We start from the raw sequence: 14,254 nt of genomic DNA on the forward strand, positions 1-14,254 counted from the left end.
GGAATCTATTTTCATATTGATGCACTAATCGCAGTATCTAGATTGATCCTCTCACATTAACTTGATGACATTGGAGACATCTTCATACTGATTCTGGCCACTGTTGCTGAAATTTTTTTCAAATCTTGAGGATTCTAATTTTCTATATTGATTATTATTGTAATTTAAAGACATCTTGAAAAAACGAGTTTGTCTACATAAAAGCCTCTGGGGGGGAGTTGAGGAGAATTTTTTTTTTTGCACAGCAAGTTGTTATGACCTGGATTGCATTGTCTGAAAGGGAGGTGGAAGCAGATTCAATGGTAACTTTCAAAAGGGTATTAGTGGAACTAATTGGATAGCTCTTTCAAAGAGCCGGCACAGGCATGATGGGCAGAATGGTCACCTTCTGTACTGTATGATTGTAACAAAATGTTTTCCAGAACATAAAGTTCAGAGATCATGCACATACGAAAATATTTGTGTATAATGGTACCAAAATAGACCCTCTACTCCACACTCTTGCATGTGAGCTACAAACCCACACAGCTGTTCTTCCTTTTTACACAAGCTGGCTGGTTTAATCATGGCCTGTTGAATTAGTTTTGGGCCAAGGCAACACCAATATACAACTCTTCCCCCCACAAACCCAAGTTAATTCACTAGTGTTAGAACATTTTTTTTAAAAACAATGAATTCTTTATTTTTAAATATTACATATATTTTTCACATACAAAGCAATGTAAAATTGCTACTATACAAGTGCTTGACCACTTGAAACTTGCTTAACAAAGTTCATAATGGTATCAAAATATGAGGAGGAGGAAGTATCAAAATATAGGAGGAAGTCATTTTGATTGCACTCTTGGTCATAAACTTGAGAAGCTGGAGTTGTTCTCCTTAGAGCAGGGAAGGCCAAGAAGAGATTTGATAGAGGTGTGCAAAATCATGTAGAATTTAGATAGCGTAAATAACAAAAAAATTCCAGGGTTATGGGGAAAGAGCGGGGGGAGTGGGACCAACTGGATTGCTCTTCGAAAGAGCCGGCGCAGACTCGATGGGCTGAATGACCTCCTTTTGTGCTGTACTATTCTATGATAAATGCTTCCAAAGAAAGCACAAGTATCTGGACAATAGAAGGCACCCATGTCTTTTGCTCCCAGTGGAGGTTTCCTATTCTGATCCATGGGCAGATGTACTGTCCAGTGTTACATCCAATCATTCAGATCAGACATTAATGGTTATTTTGGTGGATTTTGCCTTATTTTTCCAGATTATAACAGAGGAACTGTTTACCTTCATCAACAAACAGTTAAATTAATATTGTCCAATATCACAGAGAAACCATTGGTGAAGAAAGTCTTTCCAACAGTGCAGCAGAACAGGAAGAATCTCAGAGAAGAGACTGTCTCAGCCTTGTCTTTGTGGTAGCACTTTTGTCTCTGAGTCAGAAGGTTGGGAGTTTAAGCTCCACTCTATAATTAAAGCACATAATCCAGACAGGCACTTCAGTGCTGCACTGTCGGAGGTGTCATCAGATGAGGCGTTAAACTGAGGCCCGTCTGCCATTTAAGGTGGGCATACAAGATCCCGTGGCATTATTTGAAGAAGAGCAGGGGGTTCTCCCAATGTCCTGGCCAATATTTGCCCCTCAAATAACATCACTAAAGCAGACTATCTGGTCATTAATCTCACTGCTTTTTGTGGGACCTTGCTGTGCACAAATTGGCTGGCATGTTTCCCTACATTATAACAATGATACTTCATTGGCTGTGAAGCACGTTTGAGACACCCTGAGGTTGCGAAAGGCACTACATAAATACAAGTTCTTTCTTTATTTCCTTGACTGTACAGTAGCGTCTACAATAGAGTATCAGTGTTCATTCCACCTCAGGGTAGAATACAGTATCTAAATGGAAGTTACAGAGTCCAATGCCAATTGTCAGATCACTGTTGTCTTAATAATGAAGGTTGCTTTCAAAACTTCCCAATCATGTATTTCAAGATGAATGTGGACAAAGATGTGCGGGTTAGGTTGATTGGCTATGATAAATTGACCCTTAGTGTTAGGGGATTAAATACGTGGGGTTACGTGTTGGTGTAGGGGTTACGGGGATCGGGTGGGATATGTGTCGGTGCAGGCTCGATGGGCCGAAATGGCCTCTATCTGCACTGTGGGGTTTCTGTGATTCTGTGTGATTTGCTTTCAATTTAACCTGAATCAGCAGAAAGAATAATTCTGGACTAAGAAATTTAAAGTAATTTATTTTCCTGCGGTGGTCAATATTTTTACTCTTCTGCTTCCACTTGATGTTTTCCATGTTCTACATCTAGTTTCGTCCCCAGTGCCTAGAGTAAGTGAAATAACTGGTTGTTGGTCATCAGTGGGAGCCTCTTGGGAATGAGATGGCCTTCTGCCTTCTTGTGCTTGGTCATGAGATAATCTTACAATTGAATTCATCACATTCACTGCTCTGGTGTTTACATGGTCCTGCCTGCTTTCTGCCCCAGTTATGTAAGCGGCTGGAGTGCTAAAGGGGCCACATGCGGCATCACTTTGAGAGGCAGTAGCCTTCATCTGCATCTACTCCAGACATGCCCTTTGTAGTGTATGTACCTTTAAGAGGGAACTACTTTTACAGCTCCTGTATACTGTAGTACCGGCAGTGACCACACCTGTATATAAGCCTTGAGCATGCCTCTGTACCCCCAGTCTTGAGGCTACCCTACTCCAGTAAATACCTGTTGATTGTTAAGTTACAGCATCCGAGTGGTTATTGAAAAACATCATACTCTCCGAATCACGGATCGAACAGTGGCGACGAGTGTCGATTCGAACCTACCTGCAACTCTGCATTTCTGTTCGAGGATTCGCTCTGGGAGGGCGGTGGAAGAAAGTCGAGGCCAGAAGCATGGGCGTCGACCACGAGCAACCGCCCAGTCGTCCGACAGAGAGTGAACATCGCAGGGGAGGCTGTGGAGAGCCGGGCTTGGTTCCCCAGCCACGACGATCAGCAACAGACTGACGACAGGTACAGCACAGACCCTTCCCGGACAGCGGCGGCTGGAGCCGACCGACGGCGGAGAAAAAGCCGAGCAGCGTCGACGGGGTAAGATAGAGGGTGAAGCGCACAGGGCGCAGCCGGGGGTTGAAAACCGAGCGGCGTCAAGGAAAAACAAAACGGAGAGAGGGTAAAGCAACAGCCGGGTTCAGGACCGAGTGGCGGAAACGGGAAAGGCGCACAGAAAAAAAAAACGCGCAGAGCACAGCCAGGGCTCAAGGGCTGAACAGTGTCCGTGGGGAGAAGAAGGGAGAGCGCGGGAGACGCCATTGAGCCGCGGAGAAGAAGGAAGAGCGCGGGAGGCGCCATTTTTAGAAGCCACAGCGGAGAAGAAGGGCGAGCGCGGGAAGAAAGGAAAGCGCGGGAGACGCCATTTTGTGCCAGCGGAGAAGGGAAAGCGGGGGAGACGCCATTTTTGACAGTTAAATCACACCCAGGGATGCCGAAGAGTGGCAGTATCTCTACGTTCGACAATGAAGTCGAAGATTGGGCGACATATGTGGAACGTATTGAGGTGTACTGCAGGGCGAATGAAGTGCCAGATGCTAGGAAAGCACTGGTTTTGTTAAATTCCATGGGTGCAAAAACTTATGGGTTACTGCGAAACCTAATAACCCCAGCGAAGCCTGTGAACAAGAATTTCGAAAGCATAGTAGAAATCCTACAGGACCACTTAAACCCCACACCGCTGCTGATAGCAGAACGATTTAAGTCCCATAAAAGGAACCAACACAAAGACAAAAGCAATGCTGAGTACTTAACGGAACTGCGCAAGCTATCGAAACACTGCCAGTTTGGAGTGGGACTAGCAGATACGTTAAGGGACAAGTTTGTGTGTGGGCTGCAAAGTGAAGGAACCCAGAAACGGCTTCTATCAGAAAAGGGTCTTATGCTGGACAAGGCTTTCAGTATGGCAGTATCACACGAAGCAGCCACAAGGGGCGCTGCAGAGATACAACGGAGACCGCAAGAATATGGCACCAATGAAATGTCCTATGGAACAGGGAAGTGTTATCGCTGCGGCAGAACAACACACGACCAGAAGGATTGTTGGTTCAAGGACCAAGTGTGCAGACAGTGTGGAAAAGCAGGACACATAGCAAGAGTCTGCAGGTCTGGGAAGAAAACCAACAGCAAGAAATCTTCACAGGAGAAGTACAAAAAGGTACACAAGGTGATGGACAGTAGTTCAGACGAACAGAAAAGTGACACAGACTCCGGAAGCAAGGAGCTGGGTTGTCTGAAACTACATAAGGTAACCAAAATGGAGGATCACCAGACTATCTGGGTTACACTCAAGATAGATGGAGTCCAAGTGAAAATTGAATTGGACACAGGATCAGCCCTAACAGTCATAAACCAAAGGGACTACAAGCGGCTATTTTCACACATACCCTTGAAAGCTACAGAGATTGTCTTGAAGACGTACACGGGGCAAAAAGTCTACCCCAAAGGAAAAATAAGGGTGAAAGTGATATACAAAGGCCAGGAAATACCTAAAATGGACATATATGTATTGCCAGATGGAGGACCACCACTGCTAGGACGTGAATGGATCCGGAAGATACAATTAGACTGGCATTCCATACAGGCACTGAAGGTTGAGGCCAAAAAGGATGACGACGTCACACCTGGACGACTGTCAAAAATGCTAACTGATGCAAAAGAAGTGTTCCAGGAGGGACTCAGAACACTAAAAGGCATAACAGCAATGATTAAAATAGAGGAAAATGCAAGCCCAAAGTTTCTTAAGGCCAGGCCAGTGCCTTATGCGATCAGACCAGCTGTTGAAGCAGAGCTGGAAGGGTTGGAACGTTCAGGAGTACTGTCCAAAGTAGACTGGAGCGAGTGGGCTACACCCATCCTTCCTGTAATGAAGAGGTCGTTGAGTAATACGCCTGGGGAACCAAAGAAGGTCCGCATCTGTGGGGATTTTAAGGTGACAGTGAACCCAGTCCTTCACACGGTACAATATCCGCTTCCACGAATTGAGGATATTTTTGCCTCGCTATCTGGAGGTAAACGCTTCACCAAAATTGATCTAGCCCAGGCGTACTTGCAAATGGAGGTAGAAGAAGCCTCGAAACAATACCTTACGATCAACACTCATAAAGGTCTCTATCAATACAACCGGCTGGTGTTCGGGGTAGCATCGGCTCCGGCTATTTGGCAAAGGGCGATGGATCAAGTCCTGCAAGGGATTCCAGGGACCCAGTGTTATTTGGACGACATCCTGGTCACGGATGAAAATGAGAGTGATCACCTCGCCAACTTGGAGAGGGTGCTCACCAGATTAAAGGAATATGGGCTACGAGCTAATCGCCACAAGTGCGAGTTTTTCCAGAAGCAGATCTCGTATTGTGGCCACGTCATCGATGAAGAGGGGTTACATAAGTCCCCTGAAAAGATTGAGGCAGTAGTCAAGGCTCCAGCACCGGAAAATGTGTCACAACTGAGGTCGTTCCTCGGGCTGGTAAACGACTACCATAAGTTCTTACCAAATTTGTCCACGGTATTACACCCACTGAACACCCTACTGCAAACAGGGGTACCATGGAAGTGGAATGACGAACATAGACGAGCTTTCCAGAAGTGTAAAGAATTGATCACATCAAAAGAGGTGTTGGCCCATTTCAACCCAGCACTACCAATTCGTTTGGCATGTGATGCATCACCCTATGGTATAGGAGCGGTGTTGTTGCACAAATTCCCAGATGGGTTGGAGAGGCCAGTAGCCTTTGTGTCTCGGTCACTAACCTCAGCCGAGTGCAACTACGCCCAGATTGACAGGGAGGCCCTCAGCCTAGTATGGGGAGTAAAAAAATTCAACCACTATCTGCATGGACAGAAGTTCACCTTGCTGACTGACCACCAACCACTTGTCTCCATCTTTAATCCTAAGAAGGGCGTTCCAGTGATGACTGCACAATGGTTACAAAGATGGTCCCTGTTTCTAGGGGCGAATCAATATGAAATAGAATATAAAGGCACGAAACAGCATGGAAACGCTGATGGGCTATCGCGCCTGCCACTGCCTACTGTGGAGGAAGCACCAGCAGTGGACCCTATCGAGATATTTTATTCGTCAATAATTGAATGGTTGCCAGTAACGAACGCGGATATAGCAAAGGAGACCCGCAATGATCCGACGCTGTCTCGGGTATATGATTTGACGGTGAGGGGATGGCCAACACATGGCGACTCACTGTTGCCAGCATTCTCATCCAGAAGAGAACAGCTGTCAGTATGCCGGGGGACAGTGATGTGTGGATCCAGAGTGGTGATTCCACCCAAGTTAAGGGAGAGAGTGCTAAATGAGCTTCATGAAGGTCATCTGGGGGGAGTGAAAATGAAAAGCCTTGCTAGGACTTGTGTGGTGGCCGGGAATCGATCAACAAATCGAAGACCTAACCAAGAGCTGCTCAGGATGCCAGAAGGTCCAAAATGCACCACCACATGCCCCTCTACACCCATGGGAGTGGCCCTCCTCTCCATGGCAACGGGTGCATATTGATTTCGCTGGTCCATTCATGGACTCAATGTTCTTAATAGCAGTGGATGCTCATTCGAAATGGCCTGAGGTGATAAAAATGTCCTCAACCACTACAGAGAAAACGATTGCAGTCCTACGGACCATATTTGCCAGGAACGGCTTGCCAGAGCAGATTTGCTCTGATAATGGACCACAGTTTGTGTCCGAAGAGTTTCGAAAATTTATGAGAAGGAATGGGGTAAGGCATTACACATCCGCCCCGTATCATCCAGCCACAAATGGATTGGCTGAGAGGTTCGTACAAACCTTTAAGAAGGCGATAAAGGCCATGTGCGACGATGAAATTCCACTACAGCATAAGGTGGACAATTTCTTATTAGCCTACCGAAATGCAACACATGCAGTTACCAACCAGACCCCGGCCATGATGTTCTTTAACCGAAGGTTGAGATCTCGTCTGGACTTGCTCAGACCAAATGTGCGAAGAAATGTTGAGGATAGACAATTCCAGCACATCAATGAGAAGCCGACAAGGAGCTTCAAATTAGGACAACCAGTCTTGGCCCGTGACTACCGAACAGAGAAATGGCAACCCGGAACGATATGCACAAGGCAGGGGCCATTAATGTACACAGTGGATGTCGGGGGGAACATTGTGAGATGCCACGTCGATCAGATCTTAGCGTCACAGGGACGAGTCAACCCCATGTCTCGCGTACCTGGGAATGAACCCGACATACCAGTAGCATCTACCTCCGAACCAGTAGCAGTGGAAACCGATGAACTAACCGACGAAAAGGGGCCAGAATCGCCTCCGCACCAAGAACAAGAACCTCAGGAAAGGCGCTATCCCGAAAGGATCAGGAAGCCACCCCAAAGACTGAATCTATAAATGGACTATTGTTGTTTAATGTACATGTTAAAGTGTTAATTGTTATTTGAATATTATGGGTACTGCTAATCTAAAAGGGGAGGAATTGTAGTGTATGTACCTTTAAGAGGGAACTACTTTTACAGCTCCTGTATACTGTAGTACCAGCAGTGACCACACCTGTATATAAGCCTTGAGCATGCCTCTGTACCCCCAGTCTTGAGACTACCCTACTCCAGTAAATACCTGTTGATTGTTAAGTTACAGCATCCGTGTGATTATTGAAAAACATCATACTCTCCGAATCACGGATCTAACACCCTTGCTGCTGGTACTTTAAAAAAAAATTGTTCCTGGGATGTGGGCGTCGCTGGCAAGGCCAGCTTTTATTGCCTATCCCTAATTGCCCTCGAGAAGGTGGTGGTGAGCCGCCTTCTTGAACTGCTGCAGTCCGCATGGTGAAGGTGCTCCCGTAATGCTGTTAGGGAGGGAGTTTCAGGAGTTTGACCCACCGATGATGAAGGAACGGCGATGGTGGTGGTGTTTCCATGCACCTGTTGCCCTTGTCCTTCTAGGTGGTAGAGGCCGTGGGTTAGGGAGGTGCTCTCGAAGAAGCCTTGGCGAGTTGCTGCAGTGCATCTTATAGATGGTACACACTGCAGCCATGGTGCGCCGGTGGTGGAGGGAGTGAATGTTTAAGGTGGTGGATGGGGTGCCAATCAAGTGGGCTGCTTTGTCCTGGATGGTGTCGAGCTTCTTGAGTGTTGTTGGAGCTGCACTCATCCAGGCAAGTGGAGAGTATTCCATCACACTCCTGACTTGTGCCTTGTAGATGGTGGAAAGGCTTTGGGGAGTCAGGAGGTGAGACACTTGCTGCAGAATACCCAGCCTCTGACCTACTTTTGTAGCCACAATATTTATGTGGCTGGCCCAGTTAAGTTTCTGGTCAATGGTGACTCCCCGGATGTTGCTGAAGGGGTATTCGGCGATGGTAATGCCGTTGAATGTCAAGGGGCGGTGGTTAGATGCTCTCTTGCTGGAGATAGTCATTGCCTGGCACTTGTGTGGCGCGACTGTTACTTGCCACTTATCAACCCAAATGTCATCCAGGTCTTGCTGCATTTGGGCATGGGCTGCTTCTTTATCTGAGGAGTTGCAAATGAAACTGAACACTGTGCAGTCATTAGCGCACATCCCTATTCTAACCTTATGATGGAGGGAAAGTCATTGATGAAGCAGCTGAAGATGGTTGGGCCTAGGACACTGCCCTGAGGAACCCCTGTAGCGATGTCCTGGGGCTGAGATGATTGACCTCCAACCACCACAACCATCTTCCTTTGTGTTAGGTGTAACTCTAGCCAGTGGCTAGTTCTCCCCCTGATTCCCATTGACTTCAGTTTTACTAGGGCTCCTTCATGCCACACTCGGTCAAATGCTGCCTTCATGTCAAGGGTAGTCACTCTCACCTCGCCTCTGGAATTCAGCTCTTCTGTCCATGTTTGGACCAAAGCTGTAATGAGGTCTGGAGCTGAGTGGTCCTGGCGGAACCCAAACTGGGCATCGGGGAGCTGGTTATTGGTGAGTAAGTGCTCTGCTGTTTTCTTAGGAGTCAGAGTTGTTACTGCTTCTTGTGGGATACAAATAAACAAAAATGACAGTCAGTAAAAGACCATCAAGCCTGCCCCACACCTACAGAAGGAGAAGAGTAGCAATGGCTAGAATGCTGTCTGAATGACACCTTTCAAATATACTCTTTCACACTGTGCTTGAGTGTATGCCTCATTGGGAGATTGTGAGTGTCTTAGTAGGAGGAGAAGGGGGACACAAGAAGGGTAGAACTAGCCCTTCCCTTGGGGGGAGGCTCAAATCTCACTCTCCCCACTCTATGCATGGCATGCCAATGGTATGCAGTGTGGCCTCTTGGAAATAACTCAAGGGGCTCGCATCGCAGGGCCTTTCTCTCATGCACCTCTGTTCCATTCTGTTCTGCACCACCTTGTCTTGCAACCAGAAAAGCAGAGTTGAGAGGTTAGAAGTGTCAGGAGTGCATGCAGTGACACCCAAGTAGCCATGCTGCAACCCATCATGGCTGCAAGTACATGTACATGCATCATGCAGCTACATGTTGTTTGATTGCTTTTTAATAGAGTAAACCCTTTAAGGATGTCAATGTGGCAAGAGTTTTAGATATAGCTTGCAGCTGCAAAGTGTGCCCTGCTGCAGAATGGGGATGCACAGTTGATATTCAAAGAGTTGTAATTTAGTCTGAGTGGGAAGGAACAGTTTGTGGCATGCATACTTTACTTATCTACTTGCTATATAGTAATAGTGTATAGTCTTACCTTAGGTGATGCGGTGAGCTCTCTGAACTTGTGCATTTGCTGCTAGGTCCTCTGAGGGTTACAAACAGCATTTACTAGGAGTGCTACCTCTTTCCATGTGCTCTGTACCACTCTCCTGCGAGAAGGCTGCCCTAAAGTGTCAAGCAGGGAAGCTTTCGCTGCCAAACTTCTTTTTAGCAGTACCTCTACTGTGACATTTGCAAATCTTGGAGTTAATCCACACCTCTGTTCCATTTTCCATATGAGTTTACATGTCAAACCCACCAAAATGTATGCTTTCCTTTAAACTGCTGCTGCAGGCCTTAAAGTCCCTGAAGCAGCATCGGATATTCTCCCCTAAATAGCAAGCTCCCAATTGCTGGTACATAATACATCAGGAACTTGCAATGTAGGGATAATGATGCCTGGCCCCGAAAGATTTAGCAGGTCACACGTTATGTGTAACTCTAGTGGCACAAAGACCACTACACAAAGTTCTCAACATCTCCAACTGGCCATTATCCTCTATCTTAATGTCTGGAGGGCTCCATCGCGCAAGTGGACTCCTTATATCCTTCAAACCAACTCCCTTAATAATATCAGAACTCACCATTTTAAAAGTACTGAAATAATTTGCCAGAAACAGGCAGAAAACAATAAAAGTTTTAAAATTCTTTTGAACATTTTGGTTTCTAAAAAGAAATATTGATTTAAAAACATTGTTAAATTCCTCAATGAATCTAAAAATAATACTTACGTTCCATCTTCATTGCTTCGATAGAAGACCATGAAAGGATCTGATTTTCCGAAGAAATCTTTCTTGTCAAGTTTATTGGCACAGAATTGCATAGTTGCAACATCCTGGAGTAGAAATAAACAATATTGGGCTTTAATATATAGCAAAATGCTTTTGGCTAGCATCACTGGTTGCTTTATCTCTCCATTAGTTCCACAAAGTTACAAATAAAATGCCTCCTGGATAACATTAACCTACATTTCTGTTTGCAACTCCATCATCTCATCTCTGAGCAATCAGTAACCTTTCACACCAAAGTGCCATTCTGTGAGTGAAGTCCATATAAGAAAAAACAATTGGAAAACATATGAACTAATTCTGGAGAAATGGGAGACACAGCCACAACCATAGCAAATAAACTCTTAGGGAGGACTAACCTGACCTCCATCTGGATAGTCAGTTCAATGAAGAGCATGTTTAGAAATCAGAGAACCAGTTAAAACCCATTAAGATCAATAGTTGAACCAACAGAACCAATTGACATGGCTCAGCAGCGCAACTTGCATTTGTTTAATTCAGATTCAAGTTCAGAATTCGAGAAAACTGGGAATTCCTTAATATTACACAACAATTTGACCCTGAAGTAACAAAGTTCTACTTTTGCCCAACTAAATCAGATAAACATATATTGGCTGAAACATCTGGTCTAAATACAGTGTTATCAACAAAATTACAATTAACATCCCCTTTACACTATAGGTTGCAGCTGCAAAGTAGGCCCTGCTGCAGAATTTGAAGTTGTTCGCACAGAATATCAAAAGGTTCAGGATTCAGGTGGCAACACCTTGAAAGCTCACTCATTAAAGCTATTCACATAGCTTTAAGGCACAAAAACCCCACAGGAAAAGTGGTCCAACCGTGGCTAACAAGAGAAGTTAAAGATTGTATTAGATCAAAGGAAGAGGCTTATAATGTTGCCAAAAAGAGCAGTAAGCCTGAGGATTGGGAGGATTTTAAAATTCAACAAAAGAGGACCAAGAAATTGATAAAGGGAAAATAGAATATGAGAGTAAACTAGCGAGAGACATGAAAACAGACTGTAAAAACTTCTATAGGTATGTAAAAAGGAAGAAATTAGCAAAAGTAAATGTGGGTCCCTTTTAGGCTGAAACAGGAGAAATTATAATGGGGAATAAGAACATGGCAGAGAAATTAAATACTTTGGGCGTGATTTTATCATTGGTGGTGGGTTGGGTGCGGGTCAGGTGGTCGGCGGGTTCCAGTCCCGCCTCTGCTTTCAGCCGGTTAGAAATTGAAATTTTAATTGCCCTATTGAGTCCCTGCGTGCGCGCTACCCGGCCCAATTAGTGATTTCAGGTCTGCTGCTCGCCTCTGCTGATGTCTGTCAGCCAGCTGCATTTAAGGGGCCCAAGCAGCCTTCTTTCATTTTCATCCTTTTATGTTGGTTTTCGTACTGGCAACTGCTCCCATGACTGCTTCAAGAGCCAAGGCCTCTCCCCGCTTTGATGATGACTCCCTCCATGCTCTTGTGGATGGAGTGAGAGGGCGCAAGGAGGTAATATTCCCATCCTCTGGACGGAGGAAGCCTCCGCAGCAAAGCAAAGCAGCCTGGCTGCAAATTGCTGAGGAGGTCAGCTCCAGATTGTTGTGTGCTCGCTCCTGCGTCCAGTGCAGGAAAAGGTTTAATGACCTGCTACACTCAGGGAACGTGAGTATAACATCACACTTACCCTCAATCTGCTCCCCATCTCCTCTCATCACCAGCACTCTGCATTGTCAACTTACTCCTGCACATCCCACTTTACCCTTACATCCCTTGCACCCTTAACCATCCCTCTCAATCTATGTACAGAATCACTTCACTATTTGACTACGCTGCCCTCACACTCGCTATCACTGTTATGCAATGCCAACAACTAACAGGGCCCTTGGTATTGGCACCTCACTCCATCCTTTATCTCCTTCTAAGCATCTATACTATGGCTTCTCTACACTCACTCCATCATTCTCACTCAAACTCCACTTGTGTCCCTCATTACAGGAAAAGAGAGCCCACAATAAGAGGGAGAGGGCTAGGACAGGAGGAGGGCCACCTGCAATTGCCCATTTGACCAACGCTGAGGGGGCTGCCCTCAAAATAATCAGAGATGATGAGGATCTGGAAGTGGGGGACGGACAGACGGGCGCAGCAGAGCAAGCTGGTGACAGACAGACGGGCGCAGCAGAGCAAGCTGGTGACAGACAGACGGGCGCAGCAGAGCAAGCTGGTGACAGAATAGATTTGCATCTCTCTCATTTACATTGCATGAGTGACTAATATGGCATCTGATGCTCATACAGATTGACTTATGATCATCTGCACAATTCGATGTGCATGCTACGTTAATATCACGTCTAACTCATGCCTTTACTCCCCCACAGGACCATCGAGAGCCCCCCTACCCACTGTCCAGGACGAAGAGCCTGAAGACTCCTCAGAGGAAGCTGCAACCTCTGAGGGCGCAGCGTTAGCAGAATTAAGCACACCCAGCACCAGCGCAAATACGCACACCTCGGTGGGACCTTCGTGAGATAGATTAGTGTCATCACAAGTGAGCATCAGCAGATGGTGGAGACAGAGACAGCAGTGGAGAGTCCTCATCGGAAGCCTCAGGGCGCTCCCAGCTCTGCTCAGCTGCATGTGGACCCTGTGCCTCTGGGGCCATCCAGAAAGAGAGCGGTGCTGGAACTCCAGGAATAAGTGCAGGAGTCTCTGGCAGGTTTTGCATCCAGGGTTACTGTCAGTGTGGAGATGATGGAGGAGTCCATGTCTAACATGAGCAGTGCCTTTGTGGAGGCAATGGCGCATGAATGCACCACCACGGAAAGGATGGCAACCTCCGTGGAAAGAATGGCTACGGTCATGGAGGAAATAAGTCACCAGAGTCAGGAAAGCACAGTGAAAATTCAGAATAGATTGACATCCCTGGAGGAGCGATGGACAGCTATTGAGCAGAGAAACCAAAGCTTCATGGAAGTCCTTTTGGGGAGGACTGCCAGTGCAGATACGGGTCCTCATGGCCCCCCTGATGTACAGCAAGGTGCTGTCCATGAGAGGGATGTTGGTGGTAGGCAACAAGGAAGTGTGGGCTCCTCTCCAAGCGCTCATACTCCCATGCCACTGCGTAGCCCTCGGTCAGAGCCCCACCAGAATACTCACTGAGATGGGTGCCTCAGCCCCTGCACAGCTGCAGGAGGAGCAGACTGTTGCTGAGCCCTCTCAGGCTCGCAAACCCAGAGGACACCCGCCAAAGGTGTCGAAGCAGGAGCAGCATGGAAGTGAACAAGGTGCCTCCACGTCTGCTGAAGCTACAGGGGAAACACCACGTAGAAGCATGTGTAAGAGGAAGATTAAGCACAATTAGTCACAAGAGTAGTCACTTGAGTGTTCTGTTCTGTTGACTTTTGTTGTGTTTAATATTTGGCATTGTCATCCTTTTGTGCATGTATAAAACAAAAGTGATGGCAAACAGTTGAAGGTCTGGCCTCTGTGTTCTGGGAAATGGAAGTTGCACATTGAAAGCTCAGGGCGACTTGCATTTGTAATGATGGTGGTGAGAGTGATAGGAACCCACAGGTTCTTGTACATTGTGTATGGTGTGATAAGAAGGTGCCAGCCACATGTGTTTGATTTGTCTACCTAATGAATCTGGCAAAGATTAATGCATCCCTTGCAGCAATGTGCTCGCGTGCTGCTGGAGCTTGCTAATCCGCCTCCGCAAGGTCCTCCTC

General features: G+C 46.4%; 1 protein-coding gene across 2 annotated transcripts in view; it reads right to left on the bottom strand.

The window, feature by feature from the left end:
• Positions 1–14,254, bottom strand: part of LOC147105205 (copine-8-like) — a 776,136-nt gene that overhangs the window by 333,353 nt on the left and 428,529 nt on the right. For both annotated transcript variants that reach the window (XM_086011336.1, XM_086011335.1), the window contains exon 8: positions 10,484–10,587. In XM_086011336.1, coding sequence (XP_085867462.1) covers positions 10,484–10,587 — 104 coding nt within the window. The remainder of the gene's footprint in view (positions 1–10,483; positions 10,588–14,254) is intronic.

The sequence above is a fragment of the Somniosus microcephalus genome, chromosome 18 (assembly GCF_052327205.1).
Source record: "Somniosus microcephalus isolate GS21.2 chromosome 18, FLI_Smic_1.0, whole genome shotgun sequence".
Taxonomy (NCBI): Eukaryota; Metazoa; Chordata; class Chondrichthyes; order Squaliformes; family Somniosidae; genus Somniosus; species Somniosus microcephalus.